This window comes from Leptonychotes weddellii, chromosome 10 (assembly GCF_054177405.1).
Source record: "Leptonychotes weddellii isolate Sample4059 chromosome 10, ASM5417740v2, whole genome shotgun sequence".
Classification (NCBI taxonomy): Eukaryota; Metazoa; Chordata; class Mammalia; order Carnivora; family Phocidae; genus Leptonychotes; species Leptonychotes weddellii.
In genome coordinates this window covers 9,251,720-9,272,926 of record NC_138378.1, presented here as the reverse complement: position 1 = coordinate 9,272,926, position 21,207 = coordinate 9,251,720, and the positions used below count along the sequence as shown (strand labels likewise).

The window sequence follows — 21,207 nt, the reverse complement described above, 5'->3', positions numbered from 1 at the left end:
CTCCCATGGGTAGAGAAGCGGTACTGACGAGTCACATGACCAGCCCCGGGACGTGGGCTGCCTCGTTTTAATCCTGCCAGCCACGTGGCCTTGGGGGTACCCCTTAGCCAACCTACGCCTCATCTGCAAAACAGGCACAATCACAGTAACTGGGTCGTAAGGGCTGCCCAGAGCACAGTGCCCGGCACGGAGAGCAGGTATTCAGCAGGTGGCCATGTCATATTGCTGTCGGCTCACCGATGCTTTGCCTAAAATCACTCCACGAAGGAACCCTCGTGCACTGCTGGTGGGAGTGCAGGCTGCTGCAGCCACTACGGAAAACAGTATGAAGGCTCCTCAGAAAGTTAAAAATGGGAGTGCCTGGTTGGCTCAGTCAGCAGAGCATGCAACTCTTGATCTTGGATCTTGGAGTCTCGAGCCCTACGCTGGGCACTGACATTACTTAAAAAAATAAAAATAAAAATAAGGCGCCTGGGTGGCTCAGTCAGTTGAGCGTTTGCCTTCGGCTCAGGTCATGATCTCAGAGTCCTGAGATCGAGGCCTGCGTCTGGCTCCTTGCTCAGCGGGAAGCCTGCTTCTCCCTCTCCCTCTGCCTGCTGCTGCCCCTGCTTGTGCTCACTCACTCACTCTCTCTTCCTGTCAAATAAATAAAATCTTTAAAAAATAAATAAATAAAAATAAAAACCAGAGAGCATTATGCTAGGCAAAATAAGTCAGAGAAAGACAAATATCGTATGATTTCGTTCATATGTGAAATTTAAGAAACAAAATAGATGAACATAGGGGAAGGGAATGAAAAATAAAATAAGATGAAAACAGAGGGGCGCCTGGGTGGCTCAGTCGTTAAGCATCTGCCTTCGGCTCAGGTCATAATCCCAGCATCCTGGGATCGAGCCTCGCATTGGGCTCCCTGCTCTGCGGGAGGCCTGCTTCTCCCTCTCCCACTCTCCCTGCTTGTGTTCCTGCTCTCGCTGTCTGTCAAATAAATAAATAAAATCTTTAAAAAAAAAAAGATGAAAACAGAGAGGAAGACAAACCATAAGAGATTTTTAACTCCAGGAAACAAACTGAGGGTGGCTGGACCAGAGGGGGGTGGGGGAAGGGAACTGGGTGATGGGCATTAAGGAGGGCACTTGATGGAATGAGCACTGGGTGTTACATGCAACTGATGAATCACTAAATTCTACCTCTGAAACTAATAATACACTACATGTTAATTAAATTGAATTTAAGTAAAAAAAATTGTTAGTAAAATAAAATAAAAAGTTAAAAACAGAACTACCCTATGATCCAGTAACCACACTACTGGGTACTTACCCAAAAAATAAAACAACAAAGGGACACATGCATCCCTATGTTTATAGCAGCATTATTTACTACAGCCAAATTATGGAAGCAGCCCAAGTATCCATCGACAGATGCATGGATAAAGGGGAAGTGATACACACACACACACACACAATGGAATATTACTCAGCCATAAGAAAGAATGCAATCTTGCCATTTGCAACGACATGGATGGAGCTAGAGCGTATGATGCTAAGTGAAATAAGTCAGTCAGAGAAAGACAAATACCGATGATTTCACTCATGTGTGGAGTTTAAAAAACAAAACAAATGAGCAAGAGGACAAAAAGAGAGATAAGCCAAGAAACAGACTCTTAGTATAGAGAACACACTGATGGTCACCAGAGGGGAGGTAGGTAGCGGGGTGGGGGAAACATGATGGGGATGAAGGAGGGCACTTGTCAGGAGCACTGGGTGATGTATGGAATCACTATGTTGTATGCCTGAAACACTGTCTGTTAACTGTACTGGAATAAAAAGAACATAAAATTAAAAACTTTTTAATTAAAAAAAATTAAGTAATAAGATAAAAAGTCAGCATGTGGTAGTTAAACACAGCTGATAACTACACTGGGGGAGTCAGAAGGCCAGTGTGACGCCCTCACCTTCCATTAAAATGGACAGGAGGGTCCTGAAATGCCATCGAGAGACTATGGGAACACACAGTAGCTCAATATTTTAGTAAAACTCAGGCCTCTGCTGACATCACAACTCGGTGATGCTCCAGGTACTGACATGCTGCAAGCAAGGTGCACAAATGAGTCTATAATTTACATCTGCTCTTTTACATTTTTTTAAATATGTTAATAATGGAGGGGTGAGGAAAATTCTAATCCATGCAAAGAATTATTTCTGCAAGGATACTCAGATACTGATAACAAGGGGTGTCTCAGAGGGAGGGAGGGAGGAGGTCCCGTGTAGAGAGGGCAAGAATGAAGGTCTCAGGCTAAGGAGACACGCGTCTCACCCAAGACCGCCAGCCTGGGACAGCCTTGCAGAACAAACTATACGTGACCTAGAACTTGTAATTAATTGCTCTGAAATTAGTGAGCCATGGCCAAGGCATCAGAAAACTTTCAATCATATACACATCACACACACCCACACAAGTCCACACATACACGTGCTCACAGGGCACATGTGAGCACATACACACGCGTGCCTACGTACAAACACACACATCCATGCACACAGAAATCCTACAGGAATATGACAACATAGGAGACTTGCTAAAGGATGTTACTGAACTCACTCCACGCTCCTTCCTTCCCTGGGCTACAGTATGATTCTGTACTGCAAAACATGCAATTACGTTTCTACATATAGAAGCAGACGCTTGGGGGAAATCTATAGCATAATATAAACAGTAATCTCTAGGTGGTGGATAAAATTAATGTTTATCCACTTCTTTTTCGAATCTACAATTTTATTTTTTCTGTAATGAGCACATTAGTACTTGTGATTTTAGATGCCTAGAAAAGTTTTTTTCGATATGAAAGAATTCCTGGAAAAGACAAATAAATGAGTCCTAGGGCTGATTCGACCCGCTCTTAGGAGAGCACCTCCTTACCATTCACGCCAAGAAACAAACACATTAAAAACTACATCCTGACCACCTCCGAGAGCCCTCCTCCCTCGCCCGCCGTACCCCACTTCCAACCCTGCCGAACATCCAGGACGAGATGGAATGCTGCCGGGCTGAACACTTAAGGAGCACCTCTCTCTCTGGCCAGATTACATCGATTTCATTTCCCCTGGGAGTTACCCTACAGGGGCAGGCAGGCCCCAGCGCCCCTCAGGCTGTAATCAATGGCTGAATAAAGACACTTCAAGGCTTTTTCCAAAGCAGAATGTGCACAGGAAACAAATTTAGGAAATCCTGCTTTCTGTTACAGGAAATGAATCCTCCCCTGACTGGTAGAAATTATTCCGGCAGGTCCAAAGTAAAACGAATGCCGTTTTCTATGTGTATTCCAGACACTGACCTTGCATAGACCAGCAAGATTTTATTGATATAGAATTTCAAAGGTAGGATTCTAGACCCAGCCAAGCCTAGGTGGAATTCTACAGGGATTTAGAAACAGTACAGCTTTCTGAGAGATTTGGCTGGAAGTCGACGTAGCCTCCTTTCTGTCACATGGTGTATTTATATACACAGACTTGTATTTTGCAATATACATCTTTTGAAATAATTTGGAAGGCAGGTCAGTAAAATATTAACAGTGGTCACATCTTTAGTTAGCAGGATTATAGTTTGCTTTTTCTTTCCTTACCTATATTTTCATATATTCTGCCATAAACATGAAATAACTGTGCAATAATAAATAAAGTTGTGTGGGGGGGGGGATACTAATAAGGTAACACTGACCTCTGTGAAGACACCGAAGACCAAAAGAAAATACCTTTTTTTTTTTTTCAATCACTACTCAGAATCTTAGAAAAACAAGACAAATCTGAATCTGAGTGCAATTAATGAACAAGAGCTGAGAAGCACAAAGCATTCCGTGGAAGATTTACCCACATGGAAAAACTCTGCCCAGCCCTAAAACAAATATATCAAAGTTCAGTGGGAACCAGGATTGGGGGACAGGCATTAAAGACCTCCCATGTGCGTGTCAATCAATAGCCAGTATTAGGAGCTCCCAGGTAGCAGTGCTGATCAGATCGTCCACATCTGAAACTTGTTCAAATTCTAGTCCCATCAAACACCCATAAGCTACTGGTTCCCAGTGTGTAACTACCAAGAATCTGGCCCTTTCACACATAACCCATTCAGGGATATTGTCTCTCATTTCCAAATGGAAAAGTGAGATCCAACAGACTAAATTCGGTGGAGAAACAATGACCCATCTGAAGCTTTCAGTTACTACAGCACAAGTCCAAATAAACGGGTTGGATTATCCATATCCATCCTCCCTCCTGCTTCTCGCTCTCTGCACACAACGCCCATTTCAGAATTTGGCCAAGGGTTACATTTTTCACCCCTAAAAATGCAGGTTCAAGTGTCAGTGGTCACGGATGGGCTGGGCTCAGAGTTGAGCTGATCCACAAACACCAAGCAGACTAGAAGGAGTCAACTACCAGGGGCTACACTCCAGGGCCCTCAAGAAGGATAAAGAAGCTACTGGTCAGGGAAAGCCATGTCCACATGTCCTTTCCTTTCTGAACTTTGGAAAAGGTTATCATTGCGGTATTCCCCCAAGCACCGTCCAGCTCTGGCTGCCTGATACTCTCCAATTAGTCCAGACCTCTACAACACTATTTACCGGAGAAGCTCCCTCCCTCCTTCATAAAATGAACAACAAAAAATAATTGGAAGCCCCTGTAACATTGGTGGAAGAATAAAATGGTTTAAAAATAATTCTGGGAATTACCTGATCATTTATACCACGAGCCTTAAAAATACTCCTTCAGTGTGACCCACAGGACTGACTGTCTGCTAAGGGGCTCATGACAACCCTCTTGTCACAGATGTGGGGAGGTACAGAGAGGTGCGACCAGCCAGGTATGGAGCTGGGACCCCAAGACTCACATGCTCAACAGTCTCACCCCTGCCGCCTACCTGGGGACAGGAGCTGCTGTCTTGTCAAACGCTGACTCCCCAGTGCCCCATCCATCGTAGGCACCCCAGAATGCCTACTGAATTAATGAGCCCAGTCACACCATTTCTAGAAATATTAGGTGTAAGGATGCTCACTGCAAATGTGTATAAATGTTGTGCTAAACATGAGAGATAACCTAAGTCCCTACAAGAGGAGAACGGTTAAAGATATTAGTGTGCATACATAAACAGTAATTATAAAAAGCGGTCTTTTAAGGATATTCAAAAAATTGGGGAAACGGGCATGATGAAATATTAAGTTTAAAATGGAGAATACAGAACTTTATGTTAAAAATTCCTGTTTTTTAGGAAACAAATATATGAAAAGATATTGGAAGATCACACATCAAAAAGTTCTTGGTCGTGGGGCACCTGGGTGGCTCAGTTGGTTAAGTGTCCAACTCTTGATTTCAGCTCAGGTCATGGTCTCAGGGTCATGAGATTGAGCCCCGCACTGGGCTCCCTGCTTAGTGGGGAATCTGCCTCTCCCTCTCCCTCTGGCCCTGTCAGTCAGGGGACTGCTGTCATAAGATTAATTAGCAAGGGAGAATGGCAACTTTACCACGAAGAAACCTGGGGACACCACCTGATCCACGTGACCTTAAGTTAGCATCTTGAAAGGCAGGACACGCCAACAGCAGGTCTCCTTATAACACACACTGAGGACAGCGCCAAAGATGCAATAAACTGAGTCCGCACCGTAAAAAATGTCGTCAGACCCAAACTGAGGCACGTTCTATAATGGCCTGTATCTTTCAAAAGTGTGAGGGCCACAGTCAAGGAAAGCTGAGGAACCATTCCACATTAAAAGAGACAAGAGGTATGAGGGGTGCCTGGGTGGCTCAGCTGTTGAGCGTCTGCCTTCGGCTCAGGTCATGATCTCAGGGTCCTGGGATCGAGCCCCACATCAGGCTCCCTGCTCGGCAGGAAGCCTGCTTCTCCCTCTCCCACTCCCCTGCTTGTGTTCCCTCTTTCACTGTGTCTCTCTCTGTCAAATAAATAAATAAAAATATTAAAAAAAAAAAGTCAGACACTTAACCGACTGCGCCACCCAGGTGCCCCCATCCTTACACTTTATACTTAACTGAAATCTGGTTGTCAAGAAGTTCTATGCAGGGGCACCTGGGTGGCTCAGTCGTTGAGCGTCTGCCTTCGGCTCAGGTCATGATCCCAGGGTCCTGGGATTGAGCCCCACATTGGGCTCCCTGCTCAGTGGGAAGCCTGCTTCTCCCTCTGCCCCTCCCACTGACTTGTGCTCTCATTCTCTCTCTCTCTAATAAATAAAATCTTAAAAAGAGAGAGAGAGAGACAAAAGTTATGGCAACTGAATGTAGTGTGCGTTCTCGGGTTGGACTCTGATCTGGGGGGAGAAATATTCTTTTTTTTTTTTTTTTTTTTGGTGAAGAAGTCAGTGGGACAACTGATGACATCTACAGGGCAGATAATAGTACTGTATCAATGTTAATTTCCTGTTTCGGATAAATGTCCTTGTTTTTTAGAAAAAAAAAGTAAAAGAAGATCATGTCTGCAGCTGACTCTTCTAAGGTGAGGGAGAATGATAAAGCACAGGTAGAAAAAGGTTAACATTTGAGGAATCAGAGTGAAGTTTTGGTAATGGGGAATTCTTTGTACTAATTTTACAACTTTTAAGCCTGAAATTATTTCCAAGACAAAAAGTTAGAAAAAAATCCAGGTGACTTTAGGCTAAATATTTAACCTGTCTTTGACTTTTCTCTTCTGAAAATGGGGGTCATAATGGGGCCCCTTAGTTGCTAGAAAGATTAAATGAGATACAACATGGAAAGCACTTCAAATGGGATCTGATGGGCACCAAATGCTCAAGGAAAGTTACCTACTGTCATCTTTCAAGAATGAGATTACAATTGACCCAGTTTCTTCTTTATAGTTGTCTGAAATGTCCAAATGTTCCATACTGAAAAGTAATGGCTTTCATAATCAGAATACAAGTTTTCTGGAAGGGACGGAGGGAGAAGGAAAAAAGACCAGAAAGTTACCAGCTTGGTGAACTACTCCTGTGTCTGAATCACACTCAAGTCAGGAAGATAAAGAAGATCCTATTTTCATGATGAGGGCAGTCCCATCACATGATACCCCGATACCCCGGGAGGGAGAGCAATTAGGGGCTTGTTACAGAAAACCATAAAGGGCAACCATGCTAGGAGACCCTCTGTTCTTGAACATGTAATCAAATGAGTCCTGGTTCTAGCAAGAGAACGTGCTTACATAGAAACAACAACTTTGAAAATATGTGGCTTATTAGGCTTGGTCAAAACTAAACACTTTAGGGTTTCAAAGGACACCATTGCAAAAGTAAAAAGACAGCCTTCATAGTAGGGAGAAAATACTTGCAAATCATATATCCCGTAAGAGACTTTGATCTAGAATGTATTAAAAAACTCTTTTAACTGAACAACAAAAAGACACATATTTAAAAGGGGGCAAAGGATACTGGAGAGAAGAAGATACACAAGTAGCCAGTAAGGACACGAAAAGATCATCCTGAGCCATCAAGGAAAATGCAGATGAAAACCACCTCACACTCACTAGGATGGCCAGAATCAAAAGGACTGACAAGGACCCATGCTGGCAAAGGGGAAGAGAAACTGGAACCCTCATGCATCGCTGCTGGGCCTGTAAAATGATGCGGCCACTTTAGGGAGCAGCATGGCAGTTTTGAGAAGCTCAAACATGGAGTTAACACAGGACCCAGCAATTCCACTCCTACAGATACACCAAGAGACATGAAGATATATGTCCACACAAAAACTTGTGCACAAATGATCACAACAGCATTATCCGTAACAGCAAAAAAAGAAAAGAAAAAAAAGGAACAATCCAAATGTCCACTAACTGATCAACGGATAAACAAAATGTAGTATTATCCATGCAATGGAATATTAGTCATCCATAAAAAGGCCTGGGGGTTGATACACACCACTACGTGGATGAATCTGGAAAACCAATGCTAAGTCAAAACAGCCAGACACAAATGTCACATACTGTACATTTCCATTTGTATGAAATGTCCAGAATAGGCAAATCCAGAGAGACAGTTAGTAGGGGGAGGGCAGGGGCTTGGGGGAGGGCAGGAGTCCAGGAGAACATGGGATGGAATGCTTCCTTTTAGGGTGCTGAAAATGTTCTTGATTGTGCTAACGGTTGCGGAACTCTGTGAATATACTAGAAACACTGAACTGTGTATGTTAAATGAGCCCTTGTATGGTACGTGCACTATAACTTAATAAAGCTGGTATTTTTTAGAAAAGGGAAGGTGTGGTTTAAGTGAGACCTTGTGCCCTTATGAGCTGGCCATCTGAATCACAAACAAGATCTCTTTCTCCCTGCTTATTTGGGATATATCTGGAGCCCAAGAGTATTTGTTCTAGAGGGAAGCAAGTCTTGTGTGCATCTGAAAATGTGTTTCCCTAGCAGCACGGTATCCTCCTGGCTCACGTCTGCTGACAGGTGGTTCCCTTGTGGAACCCCACCTCCAGCACGTGGAAAATGGGCACAGCATCTCTCTGTGTGTCCAGCCGCCTCTGCCTTGGGTTTACCTCATCTGGGCTGGACGCCTGGTACACGCGGCAGGAGTCTTCGTACTGCTTCTCGGCCTCAGCCTGGTCGGTCACACCGTTGGACTCGTACACGGGAGTCACATTGTGGCAGAGAGCGATGGCCTTCACAGCCTCGTGCACACGGCTGCTCATGGTCCGCCGGACTTTGGTGGTGAGCGTGGGGCCCTTCTGAGCAGGTGGATCCTGGGATTGCTACAGGAGAAAGAAATGAACAAGATGACTGGAGACACAGAAGGGTCTAGAATGTGTGGAAGAACCACCATGTGGAGATACTGCTTTTCTTTTCATGACGTTAATACACAGCTCTTGGATACATCTACAGTGACGCTGCAATAAATGGCATGTGATTTTTAGGGACCCAATCATTTATAATTGGCCAAAAAAAAAAAAAAACCCAAATGCAAAACAGAGAAAAACATTACAATTCAGTGAATGTGGGTGATTCTACCTTTGAACACATGAATCTGTCCTCCTTTGGGTGGTGTCAGGGGCCCCTGACAGAGTGAGGCCCCCACTACGCCGTCAAGTGAGGCTGGTGTAGGAGGCCAGGGCTTCTTAAACTGGTGCGACTGACACTTGGGGAGGATAACTCTCTGTTGCAGGGGCTGCCCTGCACTTAGTCTTCAGTAAAACTCAGATGCCCCCCACCCCATGGTCAATGGGGCCTACCTGACCAGCCCCTGCCCACCTCTGCAGCCTCCCTTCATGCCATGTTCCTTCTCCTCTCTGCTCCGGCCTTTCTGTTCTTTGAATACCACCAAGCTCCTTCCTGCCTCAGGGCCTTTGCACCTGCCTTGCCCTCTGCCTGGAACATCATTTCCCAGAACTCAGCAGGGCTGGCTCACTGTGTCTCATCACCGAGGTCTCAATTCAAATGTTACATACTCAGAGAGGCCCTCGCCGAGGCCCCCAGCTCACGGTACCCTGCATGTCCCCCCCACCAGAGGTCATGCCCCCTCACTGCAATGTGTGATGCTGTGTTCAGTCTAAAACGGGCTCGTTCACCTGAGGATTCCCCTGGTAAACCATGAGAACAGAACTTGTCCGTGTGTATTATTCATCATTGCAAGCCTAGGACCCAGGGCAGTGCCTGGCATACATCTATATTTGCTGAACAGATGAACCAATTAACAACTCAGGACTCCTAAGATGATGGTGGGGCGTCCTCCCCTGACATGACGGTTTTTTCTATTTCCAAGAAGAAATAAATATCAAATCAACCAACATCCCTTCCAGGTTTTAAATCACAGTTGTGGACAAAAGGAACCCCTTGCAATGGTCTTCCTCTACAGCTATCGGAGTCCCGGAAGTTAGAGAGGTCTCTGGACTTACTGGGTGCTGCATTCCATTAGAAGCATATTTGATCCAACAGAAGAGAAGCGACCCAATCCCGCAGAATGAATCGCGTTTTATACCCATGAACACATGGTTGCCCAAAACAGAGAACAGATGGGTCACAAGAAATAAGAAAACGACTTTAATTTTTTAATACTATTTTCAGCAGTGGCATTAGCCTCCCCAGGTAATTAGACAATTACTAAATTATTCTGGTCATGCAGGCACACATACTGCTAGGGCTTCCTGCTCTGTTAACCTCTGGTGTCAAGAGGACACGAGTTTCACTTCCAGGCCAAAGGGCACTGCATGGTTACGGTAATTAGAGCAATGAATCAGAACTACAGTTTAAATGAATCATTATTTGCCAAGTGCTTTTAATTATAAAGAATTTAACTCTAAAATTATAACAAGGACTGAAGATTTACAGAAAGGTTCTCTCCGCTGGAAAGACTACATTCAGAACGTTCTCTCTAAGCTCTGTAATTTATGTTCTAGGCACAGCCACGTGTCTTCCTTTTGCCCACATTCCTTGGCACCTGGACCAAATTATTATTTGACATTAGGGGCAATAACAAGGCCTCTGACAATGTCATTGCTTTGGCCGGCAAGTTTCAGTAACAGTGGGTTTGAAGGAAAGGACAAGCGAAGGGCATCCTTTACAAACCTTTGATTTGTATAAGCCATCTGATTTCACATCTCCAGAAATAGTTCCACTAGTATTTCAAATGGGGGATAACACCGAGCTCTGGGGCTTTGTATTCCAGGGGAAACCAGCCAAGAGCAAGGCAAAGAGAGAAACACGGTAGCCACAGATTTCTTGCAAAGACCTCACTTCCAGACCAGGGAACCAGCTGACATCAAATCAGGACACGGGGTGATTAACCTCAACCAACACCACGGGCCACAGGTGTAATGTCTCCACGTTCATTTATTTCTCTCTCAAATTAATACTTATCCCCCTTTCCGACCAAAGATGTTTCAGGGAGGAGGAATTAAAATCACGGATTCTGAAACGGGTCTTTTAATTCTCAAAGGAAAGGCTCAGCCACACACCAATGGCAATCCACGTCCACCTTGAAGGTGCTGGTAATTACCAGGGGCTCAGCCAGCATCAGGAGGAGGGCCCAGTCTTCAAACATCCTCACATTCCCCATATGGAAGAGTTTCACATCGCACAGTGTTTATCTGCAGCCTCCTCCCCACAGGCCTTGAACCTACACACATTTCTCTTTACTTAAAAAATACCAGGGGAAAACAAAAACAGATGTGGTATCCACAGAGGCAGGTTACAACTCTTTCTGCCCTGGGGAGAAACACGGGTCCTCTTGTGGAGGGGGGACAAAGCAGCTCCACACGAGGTCAGAAGCTGGAAGAGGAAATCGAGGCCTCCACAGACAAAGGCCCCTGACATGGGCCCTTGGGTGGCTACCTCACACCATATAACGCTTCAGGGTCGTTCTCCATGTCCCAGCCAACATGTGAGACACAGAGGTGAAAATGAACAATAGGCCTCCATGTCTTTTTTTTTTTTTAAAGATTTTATTTATTTATTTGATAGAGAGCACAAGTAGGCAGAGAGGCAGGCAGAGGGAGAGGGAGAAGCAGGCTTCCCGAGGAGCAGGGAGCCCGATGCGGGGCTCGATCCCAGAACCCTGGGATCACAACCTGAGCCGAAGGCAGATGCCTATCAACTGAGCCACCCAGGCGCCCCTAAGCCTCCATGTCTTGCTAGTGATCCACGGCAGGGCCCCTTCCCAACAAGAACGCCAGTCTGTCTTAGAGGAAAGATTAATACAAAAATTAAACATTGATTCCCCACAAATATGTTTTCTTTCTAAAGGCAATTAAAATGTCGCCACTTAGGAGCGTTCATAATAATGGATACTGGGAATGGTTTGCAACTGGTAAAAATACATTTACATAAAAGAGGAAGAATTCCTGTTTCGAAAGCCTCACTTCACTCCTCCAAATAAAGCTCAAAGCTGATAGCTCATTAACCTCAAAGGATCACCCCCACAGAGATAGCCTCAGAGCTTCTACTTCCAAATAAGTCAATTGAGTTAGAGGACGATTAAGTGACTGAAAAAACTTAATGTTTACTACTCCATAGACATCTTTCAGCACGACAAAGGCAACGAATTTCAATTTGTTGAAAGTGAACCCCATGTAACACAGGGTTTTGCCCCCCATCAGTGTCCAGAGATATTCCTGGTTCTTAGAACTGAGGGAGGGGGGCACCTCAGGCATCCAGATGGTAAAAGGCAAGGATGCTACTAGACGTTACGATGCACACACAGCCCGCACCACCGAGAATGATCCAGCCCACTATGTCACTACGCCAAGGCTGAGAACTGGGGTATAAAGCCACTGACACCACGAAACCAGGGCCAGGACTAGGGTGAGGGATGTGAGCCTTCACAGTACCAATCAGAGCTGGATCCCGTTGATTTCAAATTTCAGATTTGTGTTCATCACGGAGTTCTGCACTGAATTTTTAAAATATTGCATTACGATGTGATTTATCTTGATCGCTGTGTTGTGGGTTGTTGCGGAAGGTTTTTTCGGCATCTCATTAAGTTTTGTCCCCCAGGTGCATACCTCAGTCTCCTTACCCTAGTCCTGACCCTGTTATAAAACCACTGATGGTGGTGGTCTGGCGGGCGGGGGGCAGCCGGGTGGCTCAGTTGGTTAAGCGTCTGACTTTGGCTCAGGTCATGATCTCAGAGTCCTGGGATGGAGTCCTGCATTGGGCTCCCTGCTCAGAGGGGAGCCTGCTTCTCCCTCTCCCTCTGCCCCTCTCCCCCTCTCCCCTGCTTGTGCACACACTCTCTCTCTCTCTCTCAAATAAAGAAAATCTTCTTAAAAATAAAAAAACCATTAAAAATGATTGTCATCACTGACATGAGTGAAAAAAGTAAGTTTGATAGTGATATTCTTTTTTTTTTTTTTTAAAGATTTTATTTATTTGAGAGAGAGAGAATGAGAGAGAGCAAGCACATGAGAGGGGGGAGGGTCAGAGGGAGAAGCAGACTCCCTGCCGAGCAGGGAGCCCGATGCGGGACTCGATCCAGGGACTCCAGGATCATGACCTGAGCCGAAGCAGTCACTTAACCAACTGAGCCACCCAGGCGCCCTGATAGTGATATTCTAACAGTGGTTCTTAACTAGAAATGGTTCTCAGAGTAACCAATAAAGATTTTAAGAAATATGTGTTTGGGCCCCCTATACCTAAAGAACGCAGTAAGGCCCACGCATGATGCATATATACATATACATAGATATACATATATATACATATATGTGTGTGTGTGTCTCAAAACACTTGTCTCAAAACATTCTGATCACATAATACGCTGAGAAAAAAAGAGGGTTTTTTTTTTTTTTTGAAGATTTTATTTATTTGTCAGAGAGAGAGGGAGCGAGAGAGCACAAGCTGGGGGAGTGGCAGGCAGAGGGAGAAGCAGGCTCCCTGTGGGACTTGATCCCAGGACCTGGGATCATGACCTGAGCTAAAGGCAGATGCTTAACCGACTGAGCCACCCAGACTCCCCATGGCAAAAAAATTCTTGAGTACCCTCCATATGTGTATTTAACTTTGTATAAATATTGTATTGCGCCTTATAAAACAACAAAAGACGAATTCCAGAAATGATAGGACAAAAATGAGAAACAGCATTTTTCACAGAATTGACTAATGCATTCAGGGTAAGGGGCACTGAGCATTATAGATTTGAAATGACATTTCAGATGGTCACGTGTGTCATTCCATCACAAAGGGGAATGATGCGTGGATGCATGTTACCACCTGGAGGCACCTCGAAGACATTATGCTAAGTTTCCGAAATAAACCAGGTGCAAAAGGCATTGTAAGATTCCACTTATATGAAACGTCTAAAACAGGCAAACCTACAGACACAGAACGTAGACTGGTGGTTGCCAGGGGCTCAGGAGTAGGGGTGGGAGTTGAAGAGATTATGGGGTTTCTTTAGGGGGTGATGAAAATGTTCAGCAATCAGAGAGTAGCAATGGTTGCATGGTGCTGAGAATACACTAAAAAACACTGAATTGTACACTTTAAAAGGGTAAATACTATCCTTGTGAATTATATCTCAATTTAAAAAATTTTTTTTAGATTTTTTGATTTGAGAGAGAGCACATCCATGCTCAGGAGGGAGGGGCAGAGGGAGAGAGAAACTTTAGAAGACTCCGCACTGAGTGTGGAGCCCAACACAGGACTCAATGTGGGGCTCGATCTTACAATCCCAAGATCACAACCCAAGCCAAAACCAAGAGTCAGATGCTTAACCAATTGTACCACCCAGACGCCCCTCTAGCTCAATTTTTTAAAAAGGTACTAATAAATAAAGAAGCCAAAGGAAAAATCATCCTATCTCCTTAGCCTGTCTTGGTTTTTTTCCTCAAGAAGAGTTGGGCATTTTCTTATGGTTTACTTGGGTTTATATTAATAATGTGGAGTCTCCCTGCAGAAATCTTTTAAAGCCACCTATTTATGAGGTTTAGTTAAATGACATTCCTCAAATGGGTCACATGGACACTCATCACCTGCAATCTACATCTCCATGTCCTGAAAATAAACCTCCTCAGAACTCCGACTCCTGAGACTCCTTCCACAAGACACCTCAGGACTGGACCTGACAGACGCTCGTCTGATATACAGACTGAGGGTCCCTGGCTATCAATATTTAAGATTTAAATTTTGCTTCAATGGGGCACCTGGGTGGCTCAGTTGTTAAGCGTCTGCCTTCGGCTCAGGTCATGATCCCAGGGTCCTGGGATTGAGCCCCACATTGGGCTCCCTGCTCCGCGGGGAGCCTGCTTCTCCGTCTGCCTCTCCCCCTGCTTTTGCTCGTTCTCTCTCTCTCAAATAAATAAAATAAAATCTAAAAAAATAATAATTTTAAATTTTACTTCAAGTTTGAAGATGCAAATGCAGAGCAAACAGATGCCCTAATCTTTTCGGGCATCTCACAAACTCTGTTTTGGACTCCACAGATTTCTGGAAAAGAGGGCAAACCTCAGGTTCACAGTAGCTGTTCTTAAACACTGCTGTGCTTTGGAATCACCTGGCTCACCTGTTAGAACTGTAGGTCTAGAGAGTCCGACTGTCCCAAGGGATCTGACCCAGGAGTTCCAAATAGTGGACTTCATGAAACACTGGCATAAAATCCCATTATTAAACTCTGAAGTCAAGTGAATGACTGTAGAAGCTCGGGGGAATCTTTTTGGGGTTGTGGTAATGGTTCCACAGCTCTGTAAATTTACTAAAAAATCACTGACTCGGACACTTAACAGAGATGCATTTTATGATAGGTAAGCTACACCTCCATAAAGCTGTTTTAAAAACCTGGGAAAGCCTCTGAAAGCCTCATCACAAACGTATTCACATGTTCACTGTAGGATTTTTAGATGGCGTGAGAGAAGAATGCACACACCTCGCTGGGGTGAGCGGGTACTGTAACTCCGAGCTCACACTAGCCTCGAGATGACCCAACCCTATAACACTATTTTAAATCCAAGGCCAGGATGGGTAAATGAATTTATGAGCTTCCGCTAAGGAAGGGGTATGGAGTAGCGTTCACGGTAAGAAATGTCCTTTTCTGACTTGTAACGCTTGACAAAGAGTGTTATCTGTGCTAAAGCAAAAATGGACCATAAAAGCTGAGCTGTGCAAATATCCTGAGAAGGAATGGTTTCTGTAAACACCACAAGCTTTTAAAAACACCACCCAAATGGGCAAGGGGGTGTCTGCTGCTGGGGAGCGGGGCACACACCCTGGCTGTGAAGCTGGTGGGTACAATCATCAGCCGGCCAGCAGGGCTGAGAAGAGGACTGGAGGAAGGGGGGTTCAGCCAGGTGCTGGTGAGCTGGACAGCCCACACAGGGGACCCCCTCGGGTGGGGCCCGGAAGGCATCTGGGGTCAAGGGTGCGGAGGGAAGAGTCACAGAAACAAGGCAGCTCACCCTGCCCTAAGCACCGAAGGAGCGAGTGGAGGAGGGTGAATAACAGGAGGGGTGTGGTGGGGACGCAGGCCAGTCCTGGAGTACGGGGAAGTCTCAGCCCCAAGACGGAGTTAACAGTATAAGGGGCACCCCATGCTCCCAGGAACAGCAGGGAAACTGTGCAGGGTAGGGAGGGTGGGGGGGGAATGCGTGTAGACAGCCAGGAAAGGGAGAGTGTACTTTTGGCCTAGCGAGTGAGAAGAGATGAAGACAAAAGGCCTAACACATGATCGGGTGGGAGCAGACATCCCCGAGGGCCTGGAACTGAAGGGATGGGGAAGGAGGGGGCGTTTCTCAAATCCTTGGAGGGAGCAATGGGCGGGCGGGGGGACGGGGGCACTTACTAAGACAAGAGCCTCTGGAAGAGAAGCAGGTTAGTGGATGCGGGAAGAAAGGACTGTAGGTACATTGTCCTTAGGATCCGTAAGCAGCCAAGCATGCAGGTAACTTCCAGTCTAAAGCTCCAGGTTGGGGCCACAGACAGAGACGGGGGCCGCTGGCGGGGGCGATGGAAGCTGGGGGAGGAAGGGACTGCCTAGATAGGGACACACGGGGGCCAGTACAGAGTTGTGGGGGCTGATGGGTCAGAGGAAGGGACAGGAGGCTGGATGTGGCTTTTCCTTCCTGTCCAACGAAGTCCTCATGAGTTTTTAAGAGTCCTAAAGTATATCTTTGAAAATAGTCCAAGGATCCGTTTGGAGACAAGCCACAAATGCTGAACTCAGGGAGCCTAGAAGAATTATAGGTATTTCACTTTACAGGGATCAAATTAACTGTCCTCCATTTAAAATTCACTCCAACTTCCAAACTGTTTTTTTTTTTTTTTAAAAGATTTTATTTATTTATTCATGAGAGACAGAGAGAGAGAGAGAGAGAGAGAGGCAGAGGGAGAAGCAGGCTCCCAAGGAGCAGGGAGCCTGATGTGGGACTCAATCCCAGGACCCTGGGATCATGACCTGAGCCGAAGGCAGACACTTAACCATCTGAGCCACCCAGGCGCCCTTCCAAACTGTTTTCACTGCTCTGCCATTTTCAGGAGATAACCCTAGAAGTCCGGGCGTGCCTACCAGTGAATGTTCCAGAAAACTAAACGTCCAATGTAACCATGGCGTGAAGTATTCAGGAGTTCTACCTCTATCCCTTATTGGGAAATAGTTCCTTTGCATTTCTAACTGGTCTTCTGACACCTGAATCATTATCTATTTTGACAAATTTAAGCAAAACGTGGCCTCTTTATTCTCATCTCCAGACAAGTGCCACAACGTGTGGCTGGTCCGTCAGCCCTGATGTGTCTCAGAATTACCAAGGCACCTGTCTGTGTGTCATCTTCATTTTGAAACAAAGAACCCAGCTCTCCCCTAATCCTAATGAATCGGAACCCCTCAGGTAAGAGGCCCAAGTCAACGTCCTTCCTTTGGTTTTTGTTCCGTTTTGTTTTTAAAATATCACCAGTGGTTCTGAGTAGCCAAGGTAGGGACTCACGGGTATAACTTTTTAAGAATATTAGGACACTTTCCAGTAATATCTTTCTCTGAAAAAGGATTGATCTTGAAAAACCTTGTGGAAACAAATGTGGGAGCAGAGAAGTTGTAGGCCACCTCTGACAAATTATCCCTTCCACGCGATCACGGAGTTGAAAGCAGACGAGAAACTGAAGCTCATCAGTGACAGTTTTTCATGAGCAGATCACTCATGACTACTGCTTTGGCTTCTAACCAGGGAAGAGCAGTAAAGCTAACCAGTGGGCTCCCAAAGCTATTTTTCGTACTAGTTATTGGCAAACAAGTTTCTCTTAGGTTTTTCCCAATATTCATAAGCATTTCAGTAGAGCAAGGTAACTCTGGGAATGAGGAATATGGGGGTGGGGGAAGGATCTCAACTGCAATTTTAATCAAAACATAAAGGACTGGTAGTTGCCCTGGGTTTGGAAGGGGAAGTGGTTGGGGAGGAACAGGGAATGACGGCTAATGGGGATGGGGTCTCTTTTTTGGGTGATGAAAACAAAATTGATTATGGTGATAGTTATACAACTCTGTGAATACACCAAAGACCACTGAATTGTACCCTTTAAATGGGGGAACTGTACAGTATTAGGAAGAATATCTCAATACAGGTGCTAATAAATGCAAAAGAATTGTTTCAGGTATCAAAACAGAAGGTTTTACCTGGGTATAAATACTAAATATGTGGCTCTGTACTTCATCCATTGAGTCCAGGCCATAGGCCACGGTGCCCAGATGGAGCCGTTTGAAAACCATCTCATTCTGGGTAAGAGTTCCTGCAACACAAGACAGATGAGTAACTCTGCCTACATCCTGGGGCTTCTAGTAACACGAAGGACAGCTCTCGTTTTCTGAGCGTTTACTACTCTACGTCATACACAGGTTTCAGCACTGCGCCTGTTGGGGAGATGTCTGCGGTATTGATTTGGTCTGCCGGAATCTAACTCCTTTTCTTTGGAAAATGGCATCCTGGGTTTCCATGGGGGAAATGACCACCCTCATTCCTTGGGATGGTCTAGAGGGAGGGTCAGGCAGGGCGCCTGACTCATTCCATCAGCCGAGATAGTGGCACATGACTTACACTAGATTCTGTCTGGAAGAAATCTGAATCTTGAGATTCTGAATCTGAATCTCTCACCCCAGTGAGAGAGTCCTACAGCAACTATCCCAGGGGTTCTGATGCTGACATACCCAGAAATTTTCTGGTTCTGTTCCTTCCTGAAACCTCATTTTTCTCTGATGTGGTGAGCCACCCCAGATCTTTGCAACAGACTCACTTTTGTCCCACGGTCACTAAGCGGTAGAGAGGAAGCTTAACCCCAGGTGTCCCCACTCCCCCCCGTCCTTGCTCTTAGCCACTCTGATGGTAAGTTGTGGGGCAGTGTTTTGGGGTGCAGTGTTGAGGACTCGAAGCCAGACTGCCCAAGCTCGAAGCCTGTTTCTGTCACCCTGTGCTTCTCACAAGGCAGTCAACCTCCCCATGCCTCATTTCCTCATCTGTAAAATGGGGATTAAAATGCCTACCTCACAAGATGAGGTTGAGGATTAACTAAACAACCCTCTATGAACACCCAGAAAAGTGCTTTGCACATAATTAGTACCGTGTAAGGTTTTGCTGCTTGATGGTGAGGACAATCATCACCAGCATTATCACCAAAGAATCAACATTCATCAAAAGGTGAAGGGAATAAAACAGCAGTAAGCATCCATCTCTAACATCTCCAGAAAGAGAATCCAAGCACCTCCCCTCACCGTGAAGCCTGGGAAGGCCCCGAAAACAGCTCACCTGTCTTGTCCGTGAGTAAGTAAGAAATCCTCCCCAGCTGCTCAGGGATGGTGCTGGAACGAACCACAGTCCCGGGGATTTTCGAGTCCCTCCGAATCACCCAGCTGTACACAATCTTGCCCATGTCCAGGTTCACACGCAGGCTAGTCAGAACACCAGAGCAAACACCAGGTTAACAGGATATCCTCGAGGCTCCTTGTGTGTCTGTTTGCAGACAGCAAGGACCCCAAAACACATCAGAGGTGCCACAACATTTGGAAACCCTCCCCGTAGCCACACAGCCTTGAGGCCAGATCCACAGATTCAATGAATCAACAGCACTCTCAGATATCTCACTGACCAAATCATCACTTCCACGAAGCTATTTTGTTTTGGACTAAAATAAAACAATGGAAGTCTAAAATGCTTTTAAAATACTGGAAATGGGGGCACCTGGGTGGCTCAGTGGGTTAAGCTTCTGCCTTTGGCTCAGGTCATGATCCCAGGACCCTGGGATCAAACCCCACATCAGATCAGCCGGGACTCTGCTCCTCCCTCTCCCCTCTTCCCCACCCCACATTCTCCCTCTTTCTCTCTCTCAAATAAATAAATCTCTTAAAAAAGAGAGAAACCATTCGGTGTACAGCTCAGTGGCATTAAGTATAATCACACTGTTGTGCAACCATCCCTCTCCAGAACATTGTATCTTCCCAAACTGAAATCCCATAACCATTAAACAACAACTCCCCACTGTCCCCTTCCTCCAGCCCCTGGCACCCACCACTCTCCTTTCTGTCTCTCTGAACTTGACTGCTCTAGGGACCTCACGTGGGAAGACTCATACAGCATTTGTCCTTCTGGGACCAGCTGATGTCACCCAGCGTAACATCTTCAGGGCTCATCCCTGTTGTACTGTGGGTCTGAATTTCATTCCTTCTTAAGGCTGAATGATATTCCATTACATGTACTCTGTTCATCTTGAACTATTATTTTATTGCAAAAAGTAAAATCAAAAGAACGTCAAATTCATTCATACTCCTATAAATTAACCAAACTGCCTACTATTTTACTGGCCAGCCATTGGCCACAGGAAGATTCAACTCACTGATTTTCAATCACGTTGTAGACAGAACTTTAAAGATCACAACTTCACTTAACGTTACACCACAAACACTTTTTCGCTGGTGATAGAGCAGATGTATTTTTCTTTGAAACGATGATCTACACCACACTGGCTAGGGGTCCAATTCCCCTGTTCTAGGGACACTGCGGTACCAAAACTACAATCCCTCTCCTCAGGAAAACATAAATTCTAGCTGGGATGATATAAATACCCAAAGAGCAAGACAAATTATAAGGCAACATATCGAGTTTAAGATAGAGATTATAAGCACTACAAGCTTCAGGAAAAAAAATGATTTATTTTAATAATGATTTACTAAACATCAATTACGGGGGAAAGTAAAAACAAGTCCCCAACAATACAGAGCTAAATAGTTAGACCTGGAATATATAAATAGGTCAGTTCTAAAATATATTGGGGTACCAGTATATTTGACGGGCAAAGTTATCTGCAACACATCTCTCTGTAAAAAAAAAAAAAAAAAAAGGTAGATTTTACGTAAAGCAGAAAGAATCCCACTTTAAAATAGAAAGCAGCTGAGAAAAAATATATGCCAAAATATTAAGAGCACCTCTCACTTAGTTGTGAGATGAGAGGTGATTCTGATCTTATTCTTTTGCCACTGTGAATCTCTGTTCTTCCCTACTATGACAATTACTTGCATCATTTTTCTAAGAGCATTTATTCAGCCTCCACGGAAGGCAGGCAAACAGGTGGTACGAGCCACCACTGCTCATCAATCACCGTACTTCCCTTTGAGCGCAGACCTGAGCCCAGGATCTGTCTCAACACAGCGTCCCAGCGGCCACCACCAACCTCGTGAGCCGGCAGATGAGATGGGCTCTAAATGGCATCCCTGGCACAGTGCAGGCAAGGCAAGATCTTTTGAGGGAAGACTAATTCAGGAAAGGTTGG

The 21,207-nt window shown here is 45.2% G+C and overlaps 1 protein-coding gene across 2 annotated transcripts in view; it reads right to left on the bottom strand.

Moving 5' to 3' along the window:
• ATP9A (ATPase phospholipid transporting 9A) overlaps nucleotides 1-21,207 on the bottom strand; it is a 130,758-nt gene that overhangs the window by 39,381 nt on the left and 70,170 nt on the right. For both annotated transcript variants that reach the window (XR_014149045.1, XM_081832576.1), the window contains exons 12-14: nucleotides 19,191-19,333; nucleotides 18,068-18,180; nucleotides 8,523-8,735 (exon numbers count right to left, since the gene is read on the bottom strand). Coding sequence is in view for 1 of the 2 variants with exons in the window: in XM_081832576.1 (XP_081688702.1) it covers nucleotides 8,523-8,735; nucleotides 18,068-18,180; nucleotides 19,191-19,333 (469 nt within the window). In the remaining variant the exon portion in view is untranslated. The remainder of the gene's footprint in view (nucleotides 1-8,522; nucleotides 8,736-18,067; nucleotides 18,181-19,190; nucleotides 19,334-21,207) is intronic.